This window comes from Salminus brasiliensis, chromosome 18 (assembly GCF_030463535.1).
Source record: "Salminus brasiliensis chromosome 18, fSalBra1.hap2, whole genome shotgun sequence".
Lineage (NCBI taxonomy): Eukaryota > Metazoa > Chordata > Actinopteri > Characiformes > Bryconidae > Salminus > Salminus brasiliensis.
The window spans coordinates 21951234-21963132 of NC_132895.1; the positions used below are offsets into that span (position 1 = coordinate 21951234).

The 11899-nt window shown below is 39.7% G+C and overlaps 1 protein-coding gene across 3 annotated transcripts; it reads right to left on the reverse strand.

The window, feature by feature from the left end:
* Positions 1-10703, reverse strand: LOC140539800 (mitochondrial fission factor homolog B-like). Of its 3 annotated transcripts, none has more exons than XM_072662570.1 (8): positions 10647-10703; positions 8398-8614; positions 7037-7149; positions 6586-6686; positions 3752-3931; positions 3165-3230; positions 2163-2238; positions 1-1018 (listed from the first exon to the last, which is right to left on the reverse strand). In XM_072662570.1, exons 2-8 carry the CDS (start codon positions 8591-8593, stop codon positions 887-889), a joined length of 864 nt encoding a protein of 287 aa, XP_072518671.1. In that variant the 5' UTR covers positions 8594-8614; positions 10647-10703; the 3' UTR covers positions 1-886. The 3 variants fall into 3 exon arrangements, with proteins under 3 accessions (XP_072518671.1, XP_072518670.1, XP_072518672.1); XM_072662569.1 differs by having other exon boundaries at positions 3752-3934; XM_072662571.1 differs by lacking the exons at positions 3165-3230; positions 3752-3931.
* Positions 10704-11899: the final 1196 nt, after the last annotated feature.

The following is an 11899-nucleotide window of genomic DNA, read 5'->3' on the forward strand; positions in this document are numbered from 1 at the left end:
TTCATGTGTAATTCCATTGTATTCTCTTTAATCGAATATTCTGTTTTTACAAAATCATCTCATACAGTTGTCATGTTTTTGGTTTATACTCCTGAACACGTTCCAAATAACTTTTTTTTTTTTTTGGACAAAATTTTATTTAATTTTTCAATAAATAAATATACTGAGCAGCTGATAGTGTTTCTGTTTGCCTGAAATTTTAAAAACTGCTTTGCAAGGAAGGCATGCAACAGTCTCCAATGCACAAGATTTTCCTACTTAACGGGATTAAATAGCCTATTTATAACATTACAAACAGTCCAGCAATAATAAAAAAAAACAAAAACAAAACAACCAGTAAACTTCATGCATGGATATAAAAAAAAACTTTAGCATCCGTTGGCTATCCGGAGTCCAAAAAAAAAAACAGATAGATTGTCTGACTATGGAGCGTGTGAATAATCATGACCATGTGCTTCCCTCTGCTAATTTCCCAATGTGTCCCAATTCGTACAACTGATGAAATCAAATGTCAAAACACCAACTGCTACAGCCTCAGTCAGGACAGGCCAGCCTGACACACAGAGAGCGAGCATGGACACTGCTTATGAACGGATATGAGTGAAAACTAAGTGCCTGCTTTCTGTCAGAGAATATTACTGTAGGAGAGGGGAGATGAAAGTATACGTGTGCCTTTCCTCACAATTCATGCTTCTGCAGAAAAAGCTTCACTCACCCTTACGCAAGCCTGTGGTGCATCTTGATTCAGACCTCCCTCGCATTACTGGGCAGTCCTACGCTATGTACTGTATAAGTGCTTAATTTAGTAGCAGGGTTTCTGTCCGGGCCCTGCCTGCTGGAGAGGAAGTGGAGGAGTGGAGTTAATCAGCCAGAGAGTCCAGAGGGGTTATCTGCGCATCCACAGCCAGCCGTTAAGCAGGCAGGCAGACAGCAGCAGCGAGAGAAGCACCAGTTCGTTCTGCTTGCGTTCAGCGTTCTGCCTCTCCAGGCCGGCTATCCGCCTGCTCATCTTCACCACCTGCCAGAAGAACACGAGGAGAAGGCTATGAAGGCTTTTTTGAAGATTGCTATCAGCATATTACTATAAGAGATAATCTAGCACCCTCTTCTGGCTGCTTTGTGAACTGCAGGACCAACATTTAACTGTCCAGCTTAACTATCTTAAGCCCCTCAAAACTTTGTGGACTTTCTTTTTGCCTCCCCTTGAAATAGTCTGAGTCATGTTTTAGCTTTGCTGTTACTTTTAAATGGCAGTGCTTGCTTGGTGGTTAGAGTGCTGGGTTGCTGACCACAGGGTTGTGAAATCAAGGCCCATGTCTGCCAAGTGGCAACTGCTGGGCCCGTGTGCAACCTTTTCTACTTCAGAGGCGCCACAGCATGGTTACTTTGTTGTGTAGAAGTATAATAACAATAAAAAGTACTTAAATTAACTCAATTACACACTTTTACCCTAAACTGAGCTACTCAGTAATGAAAGCTTATAGCCACCATTTAGCATTGTGTGAACTGCGTGCCTAGAGTATCACACACACGCACAATTGCATCACACCATGCAGAGGCAAGTCAACTGGAATAATTGCTTATGAATTATATTAAGATTAATTATATGTTTAAGTAACTAAGACTGCAAATATTGCTGATAAAACATCATTAAAGTATAATACTTTAAATGTATACTATATGGACAAAAGTATCGGGACACCTGTTTATTCATTGTGTCTTCTGAAATCAAAGGTGTGTGTATATATGTATATATCATGCTTTTGTTGGAGTAACTGTCTCAACTGTCCAGGGAAGGCTTTCTACTAGATTTTAGCGCACTGCTTTAAGCATTTGATTGCATTCAACGACAAGAGCTCATCAGAACAGTACTGGATGAAGCACCATCCATCATTCCAGAGAACACAGTTCCACTGCTTCACAGCTCAATACTGGAGGCTTTCATACCCCTCTAGCCCATGTCTGGCATTTTTCATGACGCCTATATAAGTTTGGGCAGTTGACCTCACAACAAAGAGATAATGTGTAGTGTAGGGGTTATGGGATTATTTATTGAGCAAGCACGTCCACATATATTAGGTGCTCCGAAGCTTTTGAGGCAGTGAATCAACACTACTGCAAAACGAGTGCAGTCATCATTGTGTAAGGTTGTAGAAACTGACCTGTCTGCGAAGCACGATGAATTCGACCGCAGTCCCGCTCTCTTCCTCAGGACTGAGCCAGGACTCCTGCGTGGTGCTGTTGGAAATCAGATCAAAGCTCTTTTACATCTCCTGATGCTAACTACTGCACTGCTTTTACTTCTATTTCAGAACTAGTGGACCACTTAGTAGATCAAGGAGCACAGGTAGGTGAGACTACAACAGACAGTAAGAACACAGTAAAATCTACAACCTTTGAAGATCCAACAGCGAAACCAACACAGCTGTCTAGCACTCAGGCTATTCATTCAGAGAACACAACATGACCACAGGTTTAAAGCAATAGTTCAGTAACAAATAAATAAATTAAAAAAGTTTCCTCCGAGTCCAAATGTGATCAATTAGCCAGACATGTTTGGTGTCCAAGGTTTGCTACTTTAGTTTTACACGGGTCAAAAGAATAGACAAAAAGCCTGCCTTCAACATTGAGTTTTCTCTTAGTAAAGGCAATGGTTCTATACAAAACCACGACAGCTCAGAACCACTAATCAAAGAGGGATTAATGTTGTTTCCGAGGCAAAGTTTATTATTGTATTAAGATCAATCTTTATTACATTTTTTAACGTTTATTCCCATCCGGATTGACCATGTCTGTGCGACTAAGTTAACTACGGTTTTTCACTGAATTCGGCGCTCGTCTAATAATCTCAGACCTGTATGGATAACATTATAATCACCATGTTAAAGAGGTAATCAGTAATCTGACAGAATACACTTTTAAAGTAACCATCCCAACCCTGCTCCTATTAGCTGCATTGGCCTTGTAGCTCCAGTGCTAAACGTAACAAGCAAACTTCAGACACCAACATGGCTAATCAGTTACATTTGGGGTAAGGGGACAAAGAAATAGTCCCCCAGTTGAACCATTGCTTTAATAAATAAATAGTATACTGTAAATAGTAATAAGTACATTCATCTACATTCATCCAGTTATCCACATGCAGATCTAAAAGACTCCATCACCTTTTCCTGGTCTGATCACTGTGGACCTCGACTGGCTGAGGTGGAGGGTTTTCTGGGAAACCGAACCTTCAAACATAAGAGACAGACCAAAGCCCAGAGGAAAGGGCTTCAATTGAACTACAACCTTTTACAAGTCTGCCACACGGGTTGAACTACAAGCTCTAGCGAGCGAGGCAAAGGGCTAGCAACCTAGCTAAGCTGCGCAGACTCCATACTGACTTGTTTAGAGGACAGCAAGAGCAGTGAACTGAGCAAAAGCCAGGCAAGCAGTGAATGACACAGCAGGTCCAACAATCGCACGTGACAGCTTTAAGCTCCCCAGCATGATGTCATCACACACACAGCATTAATTAGCCATTTGCTTTCGTTGGGCTTGGCTCAAGCTTCACCATCTGAGCATAAGCTAGGTCTGAAACAGTCAGCAGCAGCAGCAGCAGCAGCACCACCACAACAACAAGCCAGTCACACCACGACAGCCTGCTTGCAGCCAAGACAAGGACAAGCCAACAAGGGGTTGGGTTTAGAATGGGATGTGGCTTAAGTGGGGATGGGGGCTTATGTGAGGGTGGGGTCAGGAGGCATTTCACCTGGTGGAGTATTTTTGAGTGACAGTCTGGAGGAGTTTCTTTGAGGCCTGTTGGCCCAGCTGCCTGGCCGCCTGCAGCATGCTCTGTGGGGAGAGGAGGCTGGGCGGGACGTTTGAGAACTGCAGGGGCTCGGGCAGGGGTGGGTCTGGGTGTACAGGGGGCGCTCTTCCAGCACTGCGGCTACTGAGGGCGGGTAGGGGTGCACGGGCAGAACACACAAAAGGAGCACCGCTGTTACTTAAGACTAACCAGGTAATACAGTGTTTCTTCTACCGGACACACAGTCCTCTAAGATTCAACACACCTGGGGTCAGATTTACAGAAGCTTTCATAAGAAAAACCTCTTATGATGGATCTTAAGATAAACACTATGGGACGATTTCCCGAACAGGGATTAGGGCTAGTCTTGGACTACAGAGCATTTTGAATGGCGATTCTCCACTGAAAGTAAAATTTTGTCTCAGACTAGACTTAATCCCTTTCTGGGAAATCAGCTTTATGAGTTCATAAGAAAGGGCCTCATTCTTAAGAAGGATGTTTACGCAGTTTTCATAAAGATACTGACATGTACCAGTGTTTTCCTATTAGGGATATGTTCAATTTCGAGGACAATGGGATCCTTTGAGCGGTGAACAGTTCTCCAGTTTAAAACACATGAATCGTCACAGACTTAGTGATCTTAAATGCAATTCTCCGAAAATAAATAAATGACATCAATTAAATATCAAGATTTTCTTGAGATATTTCTCATTTCTTATAGAGCCATTTGTAATGTAATGTTTTTTTATGGTCTATTTTACATCCCATCATGAACAACGCATTTTTAATTTTCCATTATTCAGTAAAGTCAATTATTAAGACCAAGAAGCATCAATGCAGGAAACCACCAACAGAGAAAAAAATCCTTCTTGGAATATGATAAAACAAAATATCACAAAGTACTCCTAGAACAATGTCCACTTTTTTTCCTGTAAAATTATTAACATTTATTCTAGTAATCCAACTATTTAAACTTTTAGAAGCGGACCTCCCCTCAGTGCAAGTGTGAGATGATCATAAAGTTAAGGGACCATTTAAGAGCCAATAGAGGAAAGTTCAGAAAATTGTTTTTTGTTTGGTTGGTTGGTTGTTGTTTTTTTGAGAAATAACTAACGTAACTTCTGTCATGAGACACTTTTGTGCATGAGTATGGGAAAACTGATGATCAGCTGTAAACAAAAAAGAAGTAAAAAATACATAATTACATAAGAAAATAATGAAGTGTGTCTTAAGAAAAGTAAGCCCACGCCCCAAAAGTGTTATGAACATCTTTTTTGTTCTTTGCAAGATTGTTCTTAGAAAAGAGTTATAAATCAGGCCCTGGTTGAGGAGCTGGATCAGTTGTGTTGTCATGCAGAGAATGTAAGAAACTGTGCAAAACTAAGACACACTGGTATTATGCTACACAAACACTGACACAACAGACCTGATCTCCAGCACTAGGGGGCTGATGTACAGCACAGTCTGGCAATTTCCCTACTTAAACACACCAACTAGACCCAGCAATTAAGAGATGAGTTTATTCAGGTGTGTTTGAACAGGGAAATTGCCAGACTGCGGTGGACTGAACTGAGTACACCTACACTTAGAGGTGTTCTTAAGCTGTAGATGACCTTGTTCTTAGATGCACTTAGACGTGCACACAAAAACTATTTAATGGGGAAAAAAAACCTACATAAAAACCATAAATAAATAATAATAAATAATAAATTTTAATTAAATAATAAATTAGTTAATTCATTCTTTAAATAATTAATTTTACTTTAGTTTTTAATAAACTGGTTTGATATAGTACATAAACACTGTTAAAATGACTCATCACTCCCCAATGGAGTGTATTATGCTTTTACATATATCCACCTGTTTAGACTGCAGATGTTTTACTCTGCTAATGTTTGAGAAAGTCACACAGTGTTTTCAGCCTGTGCTGATTTTTAAACGAGACACTTTACAGTGCAGCCAGATGTCCAGAACAGCCTGTTTATAAAAACTGCCTCAAAAAAAAAAGAAAAACATCACAATTTGTCCTCAGGGGGAAAAAAGTAGCAGTGGGTCTGCTGTAACACATTAATCCAGCTGACTCACGCCCTCTGCTGGTGGCTGTATAATAATGAAAGGACCAATAGCATTCAAACTCAGAGGACCACGTTACAATACTCTTCTCCTGCTAGTGAACATCTCTGCCGATCTGGGACGAAATGAAGGCACAGTTTCAAATTCTGTGGCCTAAAATGTGTAACTTTTACACACATCTGCTTGCTTTTGGATCAGGAAAGGAGGGAAGCTAGGGCTGAGTGATATGGTAGAAATACTGTATCATGACATTTAAAGACATTTTTACAATACACAATATTTATCAGAATACATGTAACCACATACCAAATACATCAGTAACAGTAACATAGTCTTAAAAACTATTAATCAGATACTCTCCTGTACTGAACAGAGTGATTTATCTTCAACATCTGCTGCTCTTTATCTAATTAAAGCAGTCTAATTACACTGTCTGTAATGAAACCTGCAGTTGGTCGGTGTTCTTTAAGCACCAACAGTATCCTTGATATGCTTAGAAAAGCATATTGTGCCTCAAGATAACAAAATGTATCACAGTATGATAAAATATCACCATATTGCCAAGCCCTAGGTGAAGCCAAAATAAATAAATAAATAAATAAATAAACAAATAAAATTTTCTATTTCTTTTTAACCCAAACATTTTAAGCTCTGAATAAGATCTTTAGGATGAGGATTTTTAACACATTCAGTTTAACAATGTTTTTTTTTGTTATACTTACACAGAAGGAGAGTGTAGTGCTTGTGCTTGTTTGGAGTGCGTGGGGGTTCCAGGTGGGGTTCTGCCAAACGTCTGGTCACTGTATGACCTGCGTAGTGGACTCTGTGAGTAATACAGCAGAGTAATACAGCTGTTAAGACTAATTACAATCACTCCTACAATACAGTAATCTAGTACATGGCCTATTGGTCTGAGAACTAGTCTGGCCAGTGAGGCGAACTCACCTTCTGCTCGGAATACAATGGATACAAACAGATAAACGACGGCAAGCAAATACTGTCATCATTAAACACAATGCTTATCAGTTACAAAACACTGGCTTATTGTCTTCAGACATTCTAAATCACAACCTCAAAAAACAAAAGGGATCTTTATCTCAGAAGGGTCATTTGAATTAAGACAAAGCAGAGCCAGAGAGAGATTTACATTTCACATTTGCTTAGTCAGGTTACCTGAACGGCATCTCGCATCTGTGCCTCCTTATCCCACGCTTCACGCTGCAGATCCCACACTGATGTGGCACTTTGCTTGGAGAAGAGTGGCCGTGGACTGAGGTCAGGAGCATCTGTCGATGTTAAAAACACAATATCTTGGTACAGCATCTACAACACAATCTTCAGTGATTTGTTTTGGTTATGAGTATGATTACAAAACAAACAATTGTCTTGTTTATTCATTATTAGTACAGTACAAATATGATTAAAATTTTATAGGTTTTGGGATAAACTGTGAATCGTGGATATTATTTGTACATAAGAACAATGAACTGTTTAGCGGTTCATTAACAGGAGCATAATCAGTAGGATTGTCCTGATCTGATCCAGGCATATTGTAATGGATCGGGTACTGGCTTTTTCAATCCCTATCCAGAGTCTTTGTTTAAACCACAGAAATACTTCAGCATTTTCAGCCTAATTTTTTTGTGCCACATCTGCAGTACATATATTGTGCAGCCCCCCCAAGTGCCACTAAAATACTTCTGACCCATCAAGGCATGGACTCCACAACACTCCTGAAGGGGGTACCAAGACGCTGGCAACAGACCTATAAATTGTCCTGCAAGTTGTGATGTGGGGCCTCCATGAATTGCATCAGTGTCCCTTTCTCGTAGATCTTGACCACTGCTTACTGGAAACCTTAGGTTTGCCCATTTTTCCTGCTTTTAACACAATGCCTTCAAGAACTGACTGTTCACTTGCTGCCTAATATAACCCACCCCTAGACAGCTGCCACTTTAGCCAGATACCAGATAAGACATCTTGCTCAAATCAATCATCAAATCAATGTTACGGATGATCGGTGTATAAATCAATTATCACTGACATTCATTTCAATGTAGGAAAAAAACTGGCCACTGGCTTCTATTAGGGTGGACTAAGCAGAAGTCAGCCACTTTTGGCAGATTTACCAATGAAATACAATGATGCTCACACTCTTTGGAAAAATAGGGGCCTCTCAAAGGTTCTCAAAGAACAATTTCTTGCAGATGGTACGTTATGCAATCTTGTTTACAAGGAAACAACAAGTCATCAAAAGAACCAAGAAGAGTGCAGCCAACGACAAACACCGACTGACTGGCACCACTGAGGTAATTATTTGTTCATGACTGTTACTGTTATTTGACTGGCTGCTGTCACTCAACCAGCAACAAAGCTGATTCTGCCCACTTTACCGAATGTCTAACCTGTGCTGAAATCACCCTATAAATATATAAGTACAGAGATATGTTAAAATAGTCGGCTACAGATGCATAATATTAGGCTGAAAAACACCAGCGTGCTTCTTGCAACTCACCTGTGTAGAGCTGTCTTACCTGTTAAGGCTAATCTGTCTGGCACATGCATGCTGTAGACAGCAAGCAGATCCTCGGGCCTTGTTTCTTCTGCCAGGCCTCCGTGGCCAACTCTCAGCCGCTCTGGCACCCGCATCCTCTGGCTGATGACTTCTGTGTAGTACGGGTCACCACCACGAACCTGCGAGCCTTCGGCCAAAAATCCTGGAGCAGCCATGATCTTCTCGTCTCCTGAGGACTAGCAATTCCAATTCAATTTTAATTTGAAAGCATTTTTAAGTGTCATAGAAATCTGGATAATGTCCATGAGGAAGAAGCACTACGGGACAAAAAAAAATTTCCAAGGGGGAACCCATCCTAGTCTGGGGGGGATTATGATCAAAGTAGTACAAGAGAGACTAAACAGAGAAACTCAGCAATACAGAGCAACATGATGAAAAATGCAGCTCATAAACTACTTTGGCTCACCCTCTGCTGGAGGCTTTACACTTAACAAGAAGCCTTAGTGTGTCTACTGATAGGTCTGACTCCTGCACACTGTATGTGGGTTATACTACACTACACTAATGGCATAACACCACTTTTACTGTTGCAGTGTGTCAACTTATGCTGTTTATTATAACAGAGAGCATACATCATTAAATCATACAATGTGCGAGTGCCATTTCAGGCAGGACAGTGTTAAAATGGAGTAACTAATAAAGTTTTTTCTAATCTAGATCCAACTGGTCACTGTTCAATAGGGCTGGCCACAATATACAATATTTATCACAACAGAGGTGATTGCAGACAAAATTTTAAAAACTACCATCCACACACACTCCCATTTTAAGCAGTTTGTTTTGTTTTTTTTAAACAAATGGTTCAAAAATAATACAAATCAAGAGCATGGTGGGATCACATTAGCCATGGAGCTTTTGGGAGGTTAGTAATAGACTTTGGGTCTACTTTTTGTGGGCCATAAATAAATAATTTTATGATATTTCTATCTCTTCATTCTTTCAATTAAATTACCAATAAGATGATTAAAGAATTTAAAGGTAAAATAATAAAAAGCATAACTGCAATATGCTGAACCACAGGTTTTAGAAAGTCTACGCTGGTCTTTTGATGGTCATGATGGTTAAAAGCTGGTCATCCAAGCAAAAACATCCCCAATACTGGTATACGTGTTAACCAGATAACCAGATGGATGGATGGATGGATGGATGGATGAGCTAGTCAATCAGCTCGACAAACTCGACCATACTGCTTAACTAGTTGTTCAAGCTGGTCATATCGGCGGACCAGTGTGTTTATGTTCATTATGCCTGCTGGTCAACCAGCTTGACCAGCTTGAGCTGGCCTGACTTTTTTTTTTTTCAGCAATTCCAACTATTTGGGGGTTAGAAACATGTTTAAAATGTTTATTTGAATAGGTTTAATAGTAAATCTAAACCTTTATTGATGTAGAAGAAGCTTGAAGCTTTGAGTCGGTTCAGATGAACCGCAGATTAGAGCCTTTTTAAGCCGAGGAGGTGACTCGACACTGAATGTCAAACCGACAACAACAAATGCTATTAGGAGGGCAGGGGTCGCCACTGGTCAGCTAACAAAACACTAATATTAGCTAAAGATGACCATTAAAGCTCACCAGTTTTAGCTACAGTAAAAATCGTGGTGACACAGCAAGTACCCCACGGCATGGCCTGCGAAGCGTTGGGGGTATGTTAGCCGGACAGTTAGCCAGTGAGTTAGCTAGCGGAAAACGTGTGGAGTCTGTAGGCTGGCTAACTGTGGTCACCCAGCCTGAGCAGACAAGGCTACTGTGCGTTACTGGCGATTCAGGGTCTTTAAGTTAAGCTCTATCCGGAGCTAAGTCTAAAAGTTGGAGGGTCTTCACTCACACCAGACATGTTTCTTACAGTCGTGAGCTGGTCCAGTCGGTTTCATTTACGCTAGTGTCAGATTATACAAGTAGTATCATAATACTACTTTTATATTATCTATATAATAACGTATCTAACGTAGGTTACGTAAGTAATTTACGCTTTTAACTTAGTTAGCTAACTCGCCTTCAAATCTACCAGCTCGAAGGAAGGGCAGGCTGACACTTCACAACACACACTGGCGCCTCCAAACTCTAAACACCAGGAGTTCGTCTTCGGCTGGAAGCATGGATATTACAGTGCCCCCCACAGCAGCACAACGTCTACTAAAGCCACCCACCAGTCACACACATAAACACTCTGCTGGTTAACTTCTCCAAATTAGTTTAACATTCAACAAACCTTCTTACAGCCCACGGCCGCTCGACGACGCTGAAGGCAGCGTCACGTGATAGGCGGGTTCACAAGGGGGAAGAGGCGGGACCACGCATGCAGCAACCAATCAGAAGTACGGAAAGGGCAACGTTGAAATATTTGAATATTATTATTATTATTATTATTATTATTATTATTATTATTATTATAGATAGCACACATCTGAAGATGAATCAAGGCTATGTGGCTAAAAGAGTTTTTATCACTTAAAACTAATACATTCAAATTAAATCCACTGTATAGGTCACAAGTAACCACTGACCTTAGGGACATGTGACCAATGTGTTAAATCTTAAATTAATTAGATGTAAATCAAAGTCTGTGAGTAAGTAAGTATACACCTTTTCAGTGCATTTGTCCAAGCAGGACACATTTATGCTTATCACTAGGCTATAAAATTAACCCTAAACCCTAAACAAATATGATAAATGCCACAACATTATTACATCCCTTAGGGACATGTGTTTAAGATATACTGGAGTGCAGGTGAAGTGCAATCATTCCCATTCCACACCGTTACTTAAGGACTGCTAGTATTGTAAAGACACAGGAGACAATTCAAGAGAGTTTTGCTAACAGTATGATTTGTATTGAATATTTGAAAATAAGTATGACGTGCACCAATTAAAAATGTTTTATGCTAATTTGAGTTTGAGAAGGAATTGAATTTTAGTTGCAAACATATGCATTTGTTACCGACCTGCACACAATAAGGTATAAAGATAGAGAAATATACTTCATTAATATTAAAATACCTAAGAGGAATGATAGTAAAGAGTAAAGGGTAAGGGTGGAGTAGTTTCCTAAACTACAAATTTTACACCTTACACCTCACACACATTGTTTTTCATATATGTCTACTAATCTAGTCAAATTATTATAACCTGTTCATTATTTTATATAACAATTTGGATTACAAAAGATCTTTTGAACAACAACAATTTCAGCTTCATGTTCACATTATATTTCCTGATACTTTTTAAACAATAAAATGAGCAATGAACTAATTGAAAAATAAATGGTAGACAATTGAATTTCAGAAAGTAGTAAATAAATTAATAAATATATTCACACTTTTACCAATTTTTAGTTTAAAATGTAACAAGATGTATTATTATTATTATTATTATTATTATTATTATTTTTGTCAAACCTTAAAGGGTTAATATGTTGTCCAGGGGTGGGTTATTGAATATAATGAAGGGTCAGGGACAGATGGA

Excerpts from the sequence above, each read along its gene's own strand:
- LOC140539800 (XM_072662569.1), bottom strand. The coding sequence starts at position 8,593 with ATGGCTGCTCCAGGATTTTTGGCCGAAGGCTCGCAGGTTCGTGGTGGT. Across the intron at positions 6,687-7,036 it reads AGATGCGAGATGCCGTTCAG|AGTCCACTACGCAGGTCATA; the intron begins GTAACCTGACTA and ends TATTACTCACAG. Across the intron at positions 1,019-2,162 it reads TCATCGTGCTTCGCAGACAG|GTGGTGAAGATGAGCAGGCG; the intron begins GTCAGTTTCTAC and ends TTCTTCTGGCAG.